Source organism: Megascapheus bottae, chromosome 4 (assembly GCF_031878675.1).
Source record: "Megascapheus bottae isolate mThoBot1 chromosome 4, mThoBot2.hap1, whole genome shotgun sequence".
Classification (NCBI taxonomy): domain Eukaryota; kingdom Metazoa; phylum Chordata; class Mammalia; order Rodentia; family Geomyidae; genus Megascapheus; species Megascapheus bottae.
Genome location: NC_143512.1, coordinates 72,000,243 through 72,016,316, shown reverse-complemented (window position 1 = coordinate 72,016,316; position 16,074 = coordinate 72,000,243). Strand labels below are relative to the sequence as shown.

The window sequence follows — 16,074 nt, the reverse complement described above, 5'->3', positions numbered from 1 at the left end:
TATTTTGATACTGGGTGAACAATTGCCAACTGCATCCTGCCCAAAACCAAGCAAACTAAATTCTCTGTAGTTATTCTCATGAGAGATCTTCTTCTTTTATTCTTACATATTGATAATGACTCCAACACTGTGTTTTATAAAACCAGTAGTAGAGGAATAACGCATTCTGGTAACCATTATTGTAACCACACAAAGAAAAATGTACAGTGAGCTCCAAGTCTAAATGAATATCCAAGGTGTCTCCTAAACCAGGGCTGTGTCAGCAGCATTAGCAGGAGCATTGCTTCTCTATCACTTTGGTACTGGACTGCACATTTTCCCAAATGGATGCTACCCCCAGAACACAAAACCACTTAGACACAGTGTAGTACAGGCTCATCCACGAGGAAGCATTCCACCTCTCAAATTGCTTTTATCAGGCCCATCCAGTTCATGGGACTGGAGGCCAGAATTTGAGGGTAGGAAGGAGCCTGCAGTACACAGCTGGAGGAGGCATTCATTCTGGAGTGCCTTGTTGAGGTCTTGCAAGAGAGAGGGCCTCCTTAATTTGTGTGCCCATAAGTAAGTATGCCATTTGCTTCAGCTTCTTCTAGTCCTTCCTAGAGACCAGAGAAGTTGAAATCATATTAGCCTGCATTATGTTGTCTGTGTAATACATTTCAATTCATTGTCTGCTTACCACTTGAATCTGTACAAGTATGGCTGGCCAACCTACCCTGCGCCATGTTTCTCATATTGCTATTGTTACATGTTCTATTTACGCAGATTGTTATCATCTTTACAGAGCCCAATCAACATAGATCTATTGATTATGTAGTCTGCTTCATTTCTAAAGAAGATTTTTAGTAAATAAAGTTTCATTTTCTTTTTGAAGTTAGGAAGTGTCTAAATGCAGTTATTACCCAGACCTTGATGCAAGCAATATAGCAGCAAGTTCTTAACAGTGTGGACTCTGTTCTTGGGATGAAAATCTCATCAGATGATAGTGGGTAGGGAATTCGAAGTCTGGCTAAGGGTGAGTTCCAAGAGAGAGACAACCAGTGACAGAGATCTAAGGGACTGTACACATTATTGTCAGTATGAGTCAGAGACAGTTACTTTAAATATATATATATATATATGGATAAAGTGTATTTATGTTGTATTTAGAATATATTATATATAAAAGAATGGCCAATATATATTATTTAAGGGAGACAATTTAATATATCAATGGAAGGTATAAGAGATTATATATTCTGAGGTTGACTATTATTGTAAGTGGCAAACAGCAATATGAGCAAGGATGTACTATAGAAATGACTTGTGGGATTATTGTTTTTGATAGGAAATGAAAAAGACAGCAAATCTAAATGTCTAAAGGACTGGTGGCTCAGTCCTGTAATCCTAGCCTTTAAGGAGGGTAGGATCTGATGGTGAGATCTAGGACAAAATATATTAAACTTTTTTCAAAATTTAAAAAGTGTGTTTCTATATTTTAAGTGTTTTAAATAGTGATCCACTCATATGTTGCTACTTATTTCATAGACTTGTTATGTTGAATATGCATATACCAATTTGTCAAGTGAATCAGAATTGCTTTGAGGGTCAGCCTGTTTTCCCTACATGAATGTAAAGAAAGTAAAAATCCTTATGAACATGTTCCTAATGACGAAGAAGAGCCTGTCATCCATCTCAGATTTCATTTTTCTATAAAGATATATATTTGAATACTTTTAATTTTTTTTAATTTCAGAGATGATGGACCTTTAATTATATGGTATGTCTTCCTATCAATTCCAATTTATTGTTGTTTAAAATTCATTCCCAGGTGTCAGACTAAATCATCTGCTTCTGTGCTAATATTTAGAATGTATGAATATTTCTTCCTAGTGAGGGTATTAGCACTTAAACACCCAGAATCACTGTAATGAGAAAGGCAATTACAATTTCTAAATCATATATAGTGAAGTGTTATGAACTAAAAGTCTGGAAGAAGCATCCATGATTCCTGAAAGTGGGCAACATGTATAGATTATTTATATAAGTATACTTTGAACTTATGATAAGAAACACAAATACCCTGATTTCAAGTATTAAAGAGTATTAAAGTGTTCAAATAGCACTAATGTACTCACTGTTAGAGAGTTTTCAGTAAGTAGGACTGGTTCCTGGTCACTTGTTCTACTCTTGCATTGTATTGCCACATTAGAAATAATGGACAACTCAAAGTATCTAAGAGTCACTACAGGACTGTTACATGGTGAACTCCTTAAGATCAACAACAAAAAATGTTGCCAGAGTTCAACTGGGAGGAGAACAAAGGTGCAACTGCTTTTCTCCAGGTTTTGAGTTTAGAAACAAATAGCTGCTGTTTTGTTTTGTAGAACCTGTAGGTTCAAAGAGCTGTTGTATCTTTATCTTCACTTCCTTGCCCTTGTGCTATCCACATTTACATAAGAGCCCTCTACTTTTCCAGAGTTAAAATTAAAAAGCTCCACATATATGAATCAACAAAATAATTTAACTTTAGTTTAATTTTTTAATTTGGTTTATGTGTAATCTTACAGTAACATCTCTGTGCTGCATAATAATCTCAATACTTGCTTTAAGAAAAATGACACAATTATGCACGTTTATAAACTGTTCTATTGTATAATGCTCAAAAGATGTTTTTTAATGAGCTTAACAGGAAGAAATTAAAAACAAGATAAAGCTCCTTGGAGGCAATAGCAGAGTAGTTAAGGAAATTATACAATGCTAAATGAGCATTTAGGAGAGAGCAGAGGAGAGCTGAAAGTCACACTAGAGACTGACAGAATACGAAGGCTTCAGATTTGAAGATCTGAGAAAAGGCAGAATCCGAACTCTGTGAACAGGGGAGGTGTGATGAGGAACTTGTTGTTACATTTAAGTGACTTAACTTTCTGGTTTAAGTAATTTCACATCTACTTTTGCTCAATTTAGGAGCAAAATGAGATACTGAAGGATATCTTAATTTCCTGTTTATGCCATTGAAGAAGCAACATAGTAACAGATTTTACATCAGCTGATTCCCATAGTATGTGGTATCTACCTTAATAACTTTATAAAATCATCTCCAACTTAATTGGCATCAATGAATGAGAGAATAGCAATGTATATATGCTTTGAATTAATAATTTATAGAAAGTATTAAATTGCATTATGAAGTCTCTTTTCTAAAATGTTAAGTGTACTAAAATCTCAAGAGTAATGTAATTTTTCTAAACACAGTTACACTGAAAAGATTCTTTTTTTATATCTATACCCACCTAAGAATACTGGCATCATAGTTTGTTCTAGAAAATTCCACAATAGAGAGAAATTTGAATCCCATTATACAAAAATGTCAAGCAGTTTGGCCTAAGGCAAGTTTCCACTGAAATAACTGGAACATATCATGTAGACTTTTTTTTTCCTGTGTAACTTCCACATAGGGAGTAGTACTTAGAGAAACACATTATTTCATCACACACAGAAAACAGTGCTTCACCAGGTTCTGTCACTTCCTAACTTTTTGCTACACGTGAGTGTGTTAACTTGAGTACTGTAGATGGCCTTGTTAAATTTCTATCCTTACCTCATCTTGCTTATCTTTCAGGCCAACATGTTTGGTAGACTAGAAATTTCTCTTCAGGCATTCTCACCAAACCTGATTAGATCTGAGATGGCTTTCAGAATGACTATTAGACAACTTCTAACCTCATTACACCCCATGATCATTCTGGAGAGCTATGCCAGTCAACTACGTGGCCATGACTGCAGAAAATCATAAAAGAAATGAAAATCATAGCCCTATTCCCTGCTAAAGACAAGAAATATTTCCCTGTCCTTGTTAGCCAGTCTTCTCTTCATTTCTTAAACTATCTCCTGCCTCAGAAGTGTGAGATATCTCCTCCTACTCTCAGCTTTGTCTCTTATTCTTGGCCAAGAACAATTCTCCTTCACTGTCAGTTGATGCTAGGTCCTCTTTCTAGTTCCATAACTGCAAAAGAGGAAAATAACCAGCTTAGGAGCAAAAACTTGGACCAAGCTCCTAAATGTCTGTGTTCATTGAATTGTCACTGGTACACCTCAGAGTTTCATGTCTCAGAGCATCTAAGAGGAATTGACAGACATGCAACTATTACCTGCAGCTATCTCCATCCAAAATGTTCACATGAAATTTAAGTCTCTGGTTTCCCTCTTCAGATAAGTCTATCTGGTAGCAAGCATGAAAGTAGTGTCTTGTATTGATTCTTTTACATTTTATCCTTTAAATCTTCTATTGACCTGGTTACTAAAGCCCATGGATTATTCTCTTAAATACGTGGTAATCTCAAAGCCCTCCCTGCAGATTAGTTCAGAGGCTCATCAACTCTCATGCTAACAGGACAATAGTGTGCTTCTTCCCTATGAGTATCTAATAGTAATTAGTCCCCATAAAGAATTCTGACTAATGACCTAAAATAATTCCCTCGATGATACAGGCAACATTTTACTTTCTCCAATTTTCTTCCTGATGCTAACACTGCCTACATTATGTTTCTCAGCTTTTCATAATCCTTATATTGAATATTTAGATTCAGCCATGCCAAGTTTTATACTTTCACTGAAAATCGACCTTCTTCATGGTATTCTTCTGACTAAAATGCTTTCCTCTCAGAGCACTTTGCTTTTCAGCCTGAAAAATGTCTGGCTATTTTAAAAGGTATTTTTTAATATAATTTCCATTCCCTTGATCTCTTCATATTTGGAAGTTTATTAGTGAATAGCTTAAGTTTAAAATAGAACTGGCTTTATTGAATAAATCCATCCATGCAATATGTGGAATATATTCAAGAGAGGAGTAGGAGGATGGGGAGAGAGAGAGAGATACACTAAGGAAGGAGAATGTAGAAAGGAAAAGAAAGAGAGAGAGAAGAGAAAATATGGGTTTGCATTCTACCAGTGAAAATTGTTTGTGAGCATATGTAATTTTATTTTTTAATTTAAGGCTATTGTAATTTATTGTTTTAAACCTAGATTCATAGTCCATGACATACAGTAGGGTTTTTTTTAATCAACATTTTTAAGCTTTTGTCTTTTTTTTTCCATTTCAGTTCTGGAAATCAATCAAAGCTTAGTGAATCAACAATTATTTAGTTAATATATTGCTCTTTAATTCACTAATATCAAGTGGGAAAAACTATACACATTTGAGGGTATTATTTATTGTGGTTTATTTTTGTTTTTTGTTTCATATTAACAAGGTAAGTATAGCCAATATAAGTTGCAGTATAGCACCTTTAAATAAGGGCATTCATTTTGTTTCTGAAAATAAAAAAGAAAGATTTTTAATTTTATTTCCTCATTGCAACACTGAAGCTTCTTCCTTGGGACATACCTGACAGTTTGAGAAGTGCTTGATAACTTTAAAATATGCACATCCACCTGGGGCCTACATTACCTTGGAATCCCCAGTAGAGGAGAGGTTGACTCTATGTACAAAGTGAAAATCAGCACTTATTAAATCAAATCTCTCTTGTACCAGGCAGGGATTATGGTAGTCTCATAGCTCAGTAAGTGTACGTGCCTTCAATCCCTAAGTATATTACATAAAATTTCCTTGAAAGACCTTCTCTAATAAAAACTTGTGCATTCATCTGCTGAAGAGGTACAGAGATCATAGGAAACAGATCAGTCATGTTTTGTCAAGGACTATAAAAAACATGAACCAATATAGGTATGTTTTTCTGCTTTTGTGTAAAAATGATAGGGATGTAATGAATCCTGTGAACCCTATATTTTTTGTATAAGTAGTATACCATGGATTTAAGTACAGAAGGAATGTTCCAAGTAAAATAAAGGATTCTGAGATCCAGTCTCTCACTCTTGCTCTAGGTCTTGGAAGCCCTGATGTGAGAATGATATTAGCAAGGTCCTAACAATGTTTTTGAGATTCCAGCTGCAGATTTATGAACATATGACTTGAGTTTCTAAATTTCAGATTTTTAACTAATGCCATAGATGAAAATTACAATATGTACCTCAGGTAGATATTATAAAGAGCAAGTAGGCCTGTATTTTGTACCATTTAATGTATGTTTTAACAATGCTTACTGTTTTTTTTATAGTGCTAATCTTTCATCTTGAGGAGAACTATTTCAATATAAACTAATGGACTAAAATCAGTACTCAGCCAAGAAGATTCAAATAAAACAAGCAAAAAATAGATGCATGAGTATAAAATCACATATAGACTGACTGGTTCTGGAATTGTTTACTATCACTTCTAAATTGGCTATGGTTGTGGATAGCCTTTAGAAGAAAAATGTGTGGAGGATACAGAATAATGAATCAATGTGATCAGAATAGGAGAGGTTTATTAAGTTTATATGCACTCTACAAGATCATATATTACCTATAATTACTGAAATTAAAATCTCTGGGGCCGGAAGTTTGGCCTAGTGGTAGAGTGCTTGCCTAGCATGCATGAAGACCCAGGTTCGATTCCTCGGTACCACATGCATAGAAAAAGAAAAGCCAGAAATGGTGCTGAGGCTCAAGTGGTAGAGTTCTAACCTTGAGAAAGTCCAAGTACAGTGCTTAGGCCCCGAGCTCAAGCCCACGACTAGCAAAAAAAAAAAAAAAAAAATCTCTAAAAGTGAGAAAATTTGCATAAACCAAATGGTGGTGGAAAACTTATTTTTGTTACTATCCTCAATTATTAAAAATATAGGAAATAGCAATAATTGTGTGTATATGTGAGTTTGTTTGCTGGTCAGTGTGGTGAACAGAAAGTTTATCGTTTTATATGCATCTATATCTATATCTATGGTATGTATTTTGGGCTTGCATTATATTTCTATTACATAGAAATGGTATGATCACAATAGGAGGCTCCCTGAGCTACTTGTTCTTGTGTTTTATATTGGGCAGAAATATTAGCGATGATGATGATGATGATGATGATGATGATGATGATACTATGAGGCTAATGATAATGATGATGATGTCTCTACACAGGTTAATTTTCATACTTTAATAATTTACTGAATTAAAGAAAGGCATCATGAACCGTAGAACTCTCTAAACCTTGTATATCTATAAAATGATATTAGAATTTAAAAATTAGTCTCACAGATGCTAGATGACTTAGACTATCAAGTAACGTTCTAATTATCATGACTGAGTGTTCCCAGTGGTCAGATATGATTACATAGATTCATAATATAAAAGATAATTGACAAATTAAAAATCCATGAATTATATTTCCATATGCAGTTTAAAAATAATGAAATGAAAAGCAGAATATTTTTAAAGTCCTGGAACTCTATTATGCTATACAGCTGGATGTAGACATAGATTTCAACACATTTTTGCCATTGCTGATAATTTTTTAATGTGACAATATGCCCTTTAAAATTTATTTTTCATATGTAAAATAGAGGTCACAGCATAGGCATGAGAAAATTATTGTGATTAAATAGAATGAGTCAGTATATAGCCTGGTATAGTGGCCTATAAAAATGCCATTCATGAATTGAAATGCTGAGTATTTTCCTTCGTTACTGTTGTCAGCATGATTAAGATTATTGCCATGATGAGCATGTTGGATTTCGATTTGGTGTAATGTGAAGCACAGATGCCTGTTATAAATCTTAACTTTGTAAAAGGAGTTTATTAAAATTACTAAATCAGCCATAATATTAAACATGAAAATATACTGAAATGAATTATGATTCAACATTTTACCTTTCAGATGTCTATTTTCCAGTGAATATATCATAATGCATATAGTGGCACATTTTCCAAGTGCGCAGGCACACACACGTAGGGTTTAGAAGCAAGGTCTGGGCGTGTACCTGAATTCTTTTGGTCAAGGATTGTACTCTACCACTTGAGCTATAGCTCCACATCAGGGTTTTTGGTTTTTTTTTAATGTTTGTCTTTTGTTGTTGTTATTTTGTTTTGTGTGTGTGTGTGTGTGTGTGTGTGTGTGTGTGTGTGTGTGTGTGTGTGTGAAGATATTGTCTTACAGACTGTTTACCTGAGCTGGCTTTGAACTGTGGTCTTTAGATCTCAATGTCCTCAATAGCTAGAATAACAGAAGTGAGCCTGTGAATGATTCTCTGTCTCTCTGTCCCTCTCTCTCTCTCTCTCTGTCCCTCTCTCTCTCAGTGTCTTCTCCTCCCTCTCCCACTCTTGCTCTGTTTATTTCTCTCTCACTCTTCCCTCCTCGCTTCCTGCCCTAGTTCCCTGTCCCAGCAGAGCACGCTCACCCCTCAGCTCACTTACTCTGGGGAAATCGAGGCGGGTTGTCGTTGACGTCGGTCAGCGTGATGTTCACCGTGGTGGTTCCTGACAGGCCCCCCATCTGGCCGCCCATGTCTTTAGCTTGGATCACCACTTGGTACTGCTCCCTGTTTTCTCGGTTCATGTTGGGTAATGCCGTCCTGATGATTCCTTTGAAGAGAATACATGTGATGTTCTTAATCTCATTGGAGTAATCAATTCGTTTCTGATTAAAACATGTATTTTTGTCCTTACATCTTGTGTAACAAAACTAAAAGTGACTTCAGGGGAAATACTTTAAAGTATATGCTCTTTTTCTTAATTTCTTAACAATGAAGTATCTGTAGAGTGCTCAAAGCTAACTCACTTAGTCAGCTATTTTTAAGTATATTGTCATCATTCTTTTGTGAATGCTTACTTATTGATTGCACTGGTAATTGAGCCCAGTGCCTCATGCATGATAGGCAAGTGCTCTAGCACTTGAGCCATGACCCCAGACTTTATGTACTGTATTTGTCTTTGGGGATGCACAAACTGGCCTCAATTCCACGAATATCATGTCTCCATCTCGCATGCAGTAACAGTTACACATTTTCATCACCATGCCTAGCCTTCTATAGGTGTTAATGTTAAATTGTGTTATGTTCTTCCTTCTTTGGTCTCCTTATACATATCACAAAGATAATTCAATTAATGAACATGCATTCATTCTTCCTGACCTGTTTCAGGCTCCACAGAGAAATAGGGCTGCCCCTGCAGAATGCTGTAAATGATTCTGGCGCTGTTCCCGTAGGATGGGTCGTCGGCATCTGTAGCTGTGACTTGCACCACAGAAGTACCTGAAGTATCCAAACTCAGCTTAGTTCTGCACAGCACCAGAAGGAGGAGCAAAAGCACTGGTTTTCATGGAAGACTTGAATAGGTTTTTGGCTTTATAATTGACCTCTTAAAAAAAAGGCTGTTATGGGCCAGGAGTTTGGCCTAGTGGTAGAGTGCTTGCCTAGCATGCACCAAGACCCGGGTTCGATTTCTCGGTATCATATACATAGAAAAAAAAAAAGCCAGAAGTGGTGCTGAGGCTCAAGTGGTAGAGCTTTCACCTTGAGAAAGTCCAAGGACAGTGCTCAGCCCCTGAGCTCAAGCCCAGGACAGGCAAAAAAAAAAAAAAAAGCTGCTATATGTATGTGTGTGTACATTTATATCTCTATATAGATATATAGATATACATATACAGATAGATACACATATATCTATTTTTCTATCTATGAATGATAGATATGGATAAATACTGATTTTGGGGGGTTTTTTGGTCAGTAATGGGGCTTGGACTCTGGGCCAGGATGCTGTCCCTGAGCTCTTGAGATCAAGGCTAGCACTCTATCTTGTTGAACCACAGTGCCACTTCTGGCTTTCTGGTGGTTAATTGGAGATAAAAGAGTCTCACACATTTGTGTGCCTGGGTCAACTTTGTGCCACAGTCCTTAGATTTCAGCCTCCTAAGTAGTTAGGATTACAGGAGTGAGCCACCGGTGCCCAGATAAACTCAGTTAACCTACATGAAATAGACAATGCTAAACTATTCAGAATATCATATCTATGGTCACTTTAGAAAATATATGCTGATGTTGGATATTTAAATTCTTTCCACTTGTTTTGGGAATAAAAATATCCTAGTCACAAAGGAATAAGTATGATATTTTTTCGCTCCCTCTCTCTGCACTAATTAACTATAAAATAATTAACATCTGCTCTCAATACAATTTTATGAATAGATTAATATCCAAATTTAGAAAAAATCTAGAATGATGCCAAGACCTGTGAACTAGTAAAACCTACTGAACAAAGTTCATATTTGTAAGAACTTTGTCGATGAACAACAAAAACTCTTTGGAATGTTTATAAAGTGTTAGATGATTATTCCAGACCACATACTTTAAAGAAGATGAGGCTAAGTGAAATGAACTCCAGGATATGGAAACAAGAGAGTTATCCTTGTGATTTTTTTAATGTGCTATATGAATTTATTTTGTTTCTCTTTTTCACCCTTCTGGTTTATCCCATGTTGTTGCTGTATCTGACTTTGGTACCTGATACATATATATATATATATATATATATATATATATATATAGATAGATAGATAGATAGATAGATAGATAGATAGATGTTTTGTTCATTTGAAATAGGAAAGAGAAAGGGGAAAAATGATAGGGAGGAAGTGGGAGGAGGAAAAGTAGAGGAAAAGCACTTGAAGGGGTATCAATATCCAAGAAATAATGTACTCACTACCTGATGAATGTAAATGTAACCCCTCTAGACATCACCCTGACAATAAAATTGATTTATATATATATAACATTTGAAAATTCATTATTAATAATGTTACAAGTAAAAGCACCAGATTCACTTGTTTATTCAAATTATTAGTTTAAACAAATTCATATACATGAGAAGTGTGTTTTCTATTACATTTAAACACCTCTCTCTCTCAAAATGTATTTCTATTTCCTGAAAGTTTACATTCTTTGTCACTTTCTGTTTAGTTAAAATGTTTTGGCAGTTTTTTCCAATAAATATATTGTACTGAACTGAGAAATTTCTTCTCTGTGACTATTATAGTCCTACTCTTTTTGTGTGTTCTTTTTTTTTATTGTTCTTTATGTTGTCTGTCTTGGTATTTGAACTCAGGTCATCTTAATGTTAAATATGCTTGTTCAAATGGTGGCACACCAGTCAAGCAATTCTTCTAGCCAAGTATTTTGATAATCAGTTTGAAAATGGACTCACTTAAACTTTCCTATCCAAGTTTTCAGTAAACAATCTTCTCTATTACAGGTAACTATGCAGCTAGAATTACAGGAATGAGTCACTGACATCCAGGATATTTTCTATTTCTGAGAATATACCTAGAATATACTAGCATGTGCTTGTCATGGGATTCAATTAGTTTATTTGAATTGGGAATTTATTAAGAAACAGATCTATAAAATATTATACAGTATTTGTCTTAAAAATCTTATTGCTGGGCCAGGAGGTTGGCCTAGTGGTTAAAGTGCTTGCCTAGCATGCATGAAGACTTGGGTTCGATTCCTCGGTACCACATACATAGAAAAAAGCCAGGAGTGGTGCTGAGGCTCAAGTGGTAGGCTCTATCCTTGAGAAAACCCAAGGACAGTGCTCAGGCCCTGAGCTCAAGCCCAGGACTGGCAAAAAAAAAAATCTTATTGCTATATTAAATTATATAGAGACATATAAAATTATAAAGCAATAATATCAGTTAATAATAAGGAAAAGCTGGGCATCATGGTTCATGCCTGTAATCCTAGCTATTCAGGAGGCTGAGATCTGAGGATCAAGGGTTAAAGCCAGCCTGGACACAAAAAGACCTTAGACTCTTATCTCCAATTAACCTTTAGAAAATGGGAAGTTGAGCTTGACTCCAGGGTAGAGTGGCAGCATTGAGTTGAAGAGCTTAGGGACAATGCCCAGGCCTAGGGGTAGGGTGGTACCCTTGAGCTGAAGAGCTCAGGGACAGTGTCCAGGCCAAGTTCAAGCCCCATTATTCACAAATAAAAAAAATAATAATGAAGAATAAAATAAGCTAATCAGTCCTATTATTTGAAATGAACAATTTAATAAATAGTGAACACTGCATGTGAATTAACTTCTTATTACATGAATCCTATACTTAGTTTACCATTGGAATTCTAGAGCTATAGTGTCTGCATTTTGGCACCAGTTATTCAGGACTGAAAATGCTTAGTAGAAAGAAATACATGTGTGGTAATCATTCATGCAAAAATATTTTTGCCATTTTCCTAAACTATACAGTGCAACAATTATTTTCATAGTGTGTGGATTAAACCTTATCTAAATATAATTTAAAATATGTGAAAAGAACATGCATATATTGTAGGCACGTGATTTTATTGAGAAAATCAAACATGACTTTAGTATCTGTGTGGCTATTGACAAAATGCCTTTCAGTCAGCAAAGAATGATTATGTTCATATGATATTGGGGACCTGTTTTTTTACATAATTGCCACCTAATTCTGGGATAAATATATTTTAGCCTCCTTTTTGTTATTTTTAAGTTCCAACTCTATGCACTGTAAAGATTTATAAAACCACAGGAATTATTAATGTATTAATCTTTGTTTACTTTCATTTTTTCTTTTACTAAAACAACAAAGTTTACTCAGTAGGTAATAAACACATAAAGTCAGTTAATCTAACCTGACAATTTTGAAGTTATTTTAAAAATACTTTTATAAACAGCATAAATGAACTTACCTACAACAGACATTTCAGGCACACTAGCTGTGTAAATTTCTTCTGGGAATGTTGGCTCATTGTCATTAATATCATGGATTTTGATCACAAATTCAGACTCTGGCTCTACTGGCCTCAGAGTTCTTCTGTTAATAGCTTGTGCACGTAGAGTATAAAAAGCTTTTTCCTCCCTATCAATCCTTCTTGTGGCATGAATATCACCTGTTTTTTCATCAATAATAAAAAGAGTTCCAGCTCCATCTCCAGATAAAATATATTTGAGTGATCCATCTCCTTTATCTTGATCTGAATGAAGCTGGAGAGAATAAAATGAGCATATCCATAATGATGTCTACAGGTATAGAATGCTGATAGAATTCCCTGAGTTGAGTAAGTTCAATCACACTCATTCATTCATTGTATGGGGTAGGAATAATCTAGTGTCATGAAAAGAAAAATCATAAAAGAAAATTAAACTATCCTCCATTAGCTTGGTAAATAACCACTTTCATAGATAAATACTGAAAAGACACTGGTCTATGTTGTAAATTCTGTTCTTTCATCTTTTTCTGCAAATGAAAAATTATTTTTTTTGTCAGTCCTGGGCTTGAGCTCAGGGCCTGAGCACCATCCTTGGATTTTCTAAAACCTAGGGCTCTATCACTTGAGCCTAAGCACCACTTCTGGCTTTTTTCTATGTATGTGGTACCAAGGAATCGAACCCAGGTCTTCGTGCATGTTAAGCAAGCATTCTACAAGTAGGCCAAACTCCCAATCCTTAAATGAAAAGTTATTTTATTATCATATTTAGGGGAAATTGAATGCCATTAAACTTATTTTTTTAATTATCAGTTAAAATATCTCAGAGGCTGTAACACTGGCAAACCTGTGCAAGACCTAGCCCTTTTTGGAAATACCATGCATGTGAAAGACAGTCTTTGATGACATGGCAAATATTTGTAGGTATCAAAGCAAGGAATTACTTGCTTGCCTAAGCCTGTTACAGAAACTAAGTCCTTCAGAGGAATAGATATAGCACAATGCTGTGGTTTATGAGTGGGCACATACATCTCAGACAAGTGTATTTTTCAGCCCAATGTAAATGCTAGCCCACCAGACAGTGATTCATGGTCAAATTTTACTTAAATTGCTTTCCAATGCCTATTCTTGATTTAAGGATGTGAGTTTGTGAGTTTGTCATGTTGTTAAATGACCATCTTGGAGAGAAGAGCTTTCAAAGACTTCGAAGCAAACTTTTGAATTCAGGGCTTTGGAAGGGGAGTAATGGAATACAAGTATTTGCAGTTTTTCTTCTGACCAAGAAATAATAAACTCTCTCCTTTTGTTGGATTCTTAGCATGAAGGAAGAAGCTGAACAAATCAACTTAGAAAAAGCAGTATTATAAATTTCTCTTTTTCTGTGCATTCAACCCATATGCTTTGTATATACCAGGATCATAATTTTATTTTTCATAATAAAATATATTTTAACCATTATTACTTATCTGAGAATAAGCATAATACATATAGCTTCTCTTAATTTGTACAGGTCTATTTTATCATAGAGCTAGTTTTGTTCATTTTTTTCTTTTTCAGTATCATGTAATTGATAGATAAATCAAAATAGCTACAACAATATACCCTACAGAATTGTGAATTAAGGATAGTATTCTTCACTTTTATGAAAAAGTGAATGAAATTATACAGCTATCAAAATAGTTGCTAATTTTCTTCTTTACATTATTTCTGTCAGCACATATTTAACATAATTAAGAATAAGAATACTATGTTGAATATTAGTTATGGAAGTATGTATATATTTCTTAACAATGAATGTTTATATATATGGAAATGTTTTTCTTATAACTTAATATACTTGAATGTTAAGAAAAAAACTTTTGTGGATATAAAGATGATTGACGTAAAATATTTCATACATGATGAATTACTAGTCTTTCTTAAGTATGCAGAAACAGCTAGCATCTTCAAAGAGACTTTGCAATTTTAGAATAAGTTATATTTTTAACACTTAGCCACCATCCTGAATGCAGCTACATTTTCTGATTTAAGTATAAACAAGGCTATTCCAGAAAAAAAAAATGGGTAAGTTGTACACATGGACTTAACGAAATGCAAAGAAATGATGGAAGAATGTATTTCCTAGTACTTTTTTTTTGGGGGGGGGTGGTCATGGAGCTTGAACTCTGAGCCTAAGCACTCTCCCTGAGCTCTTCAGCTCAAGGCTACCTCCTTACCCTAGAGCCACTTTCAGTTTTCTAGTGGTTAATTGGACATAAGAATCTCATGGTCTTTAGTGCCCCGGCTGCCTTTGAACAACGATCCTCATATCTCAACCTCTTGAGTAAGTAGGAATATAGGCGTGAGCCATGGTGCCCAGCTCCTAGTAAATTTTTACCCATTCAAAAACTACAAAGTAGAGGCAGGAAATAACTCCTTTTAACTAGAAGTCTCTCAGAAGAAACTTACGACTATGTTGTCCAGGCAGCACTGTCAAAAAGTCACAAGACCAATGTTTCTTAATAATTATCAATGCATACAATTGCTGGGAAACACAATGCCAGATACAAATGACATACTGTGGTAATGCTTCAAATGGTAGATTTAAGCATTATGTATTTCTCTTTTTGAAATCAAAATATTTCAAGAAAGGATTACTGGTGTTATCAATCACATGAACTGAAAACTTCATGGCTTATAGTAGCTAGTTCTGATATCTACTGTCAGTTCATTCAAAAACTTTAATGGAGAAATACTTGCTAACAGTTAGAGGAATCAAGTATGCCAAAAAAAGCAAGTTGAAATTTGATTGCAGTTCTGTAGCAGAATCAATCAGGCATGAAATGGCAATTTGCAGGACATTCTCTAACTAGCTCATAGGAATGAGGGAGGATTTGTTAAACATGGAACTCATAGAAAGTCTAAACTACTACAAAAAGAATGATTAAAGGATTTAACTGGCTTAAAAATGTACACATTTTACATTTTTGAATTCGGAGTGAATTTAGAACATAAAACAGGAAGGAAATGACTCAGAGCAATTTGACTAGTTGAATCAGACATGTATGAAAAGGCTATTCATACAATGAGATTTTAATTTTTATCAGGCTGTGTTTTGGAATATAAATCACAGCAGGGTTTTTACCTGTACATATACTACAGACAGTGAAAATTAAATCCTGTAATTGGACCACAAACTGAGAGAGTTTCTGTTGGATTAGGAAATGTGGTAGCAGGGAATCAAAGGGATGAAATCTACAAGACAGTAATTTTAAGAGTCAGAGAATGAAATGATGCTTTATTTTTCCAATAGATAAAATTAGCAGTAACAAGCATGAAACCTAGACATTTAGAAATTTCATATTAAGAAGCTAGACTTGCAATAAATGCTTTTCCAACCATTAGATCATTGGTGATAACTTGCACTTTTTCTTAATTCTTGTTCTTAGAGGGGGAATTTAAAACAATGGTAAAATAATGAGAAAAAAGACCACACTTGGGGCCTGGATGTTAGCCTATGCTTTAA

The 16,074-nt window shown here is 34.8% G+C and overlaps 1 protein-coding gene across 1 annotated transcript in view; it reads right to left on the bottom strand.

The window, feature by feature from the left end:
• LOC150064635 (cadherin-10) overlaps positions 1-16,074 on the bottom strand; it is a 142,454-nt gene that overhangs the window by 35,247 nt on the left and 91,133 nt on the right. Inside the window, exons 3-5 of the mRNA XM_090332099.1 lie at positions 12,552-12,846; positions 8,976-9,095; positions 8,260-8,427 (exon numbers count right to left, since the gene is read on the bottom strand). Of these exons, the coding sequence (XP_090188225.1) occupies positions 8,260-8,427; positions 8,976-9,095; positions 12,552-12,846 (583 nt within the window). The remainder of the gene's footprint in view (positions 1-8,259; positions 8,428-8,975; positions 9,096-12,551; positions 12,847-16,074) is intronic.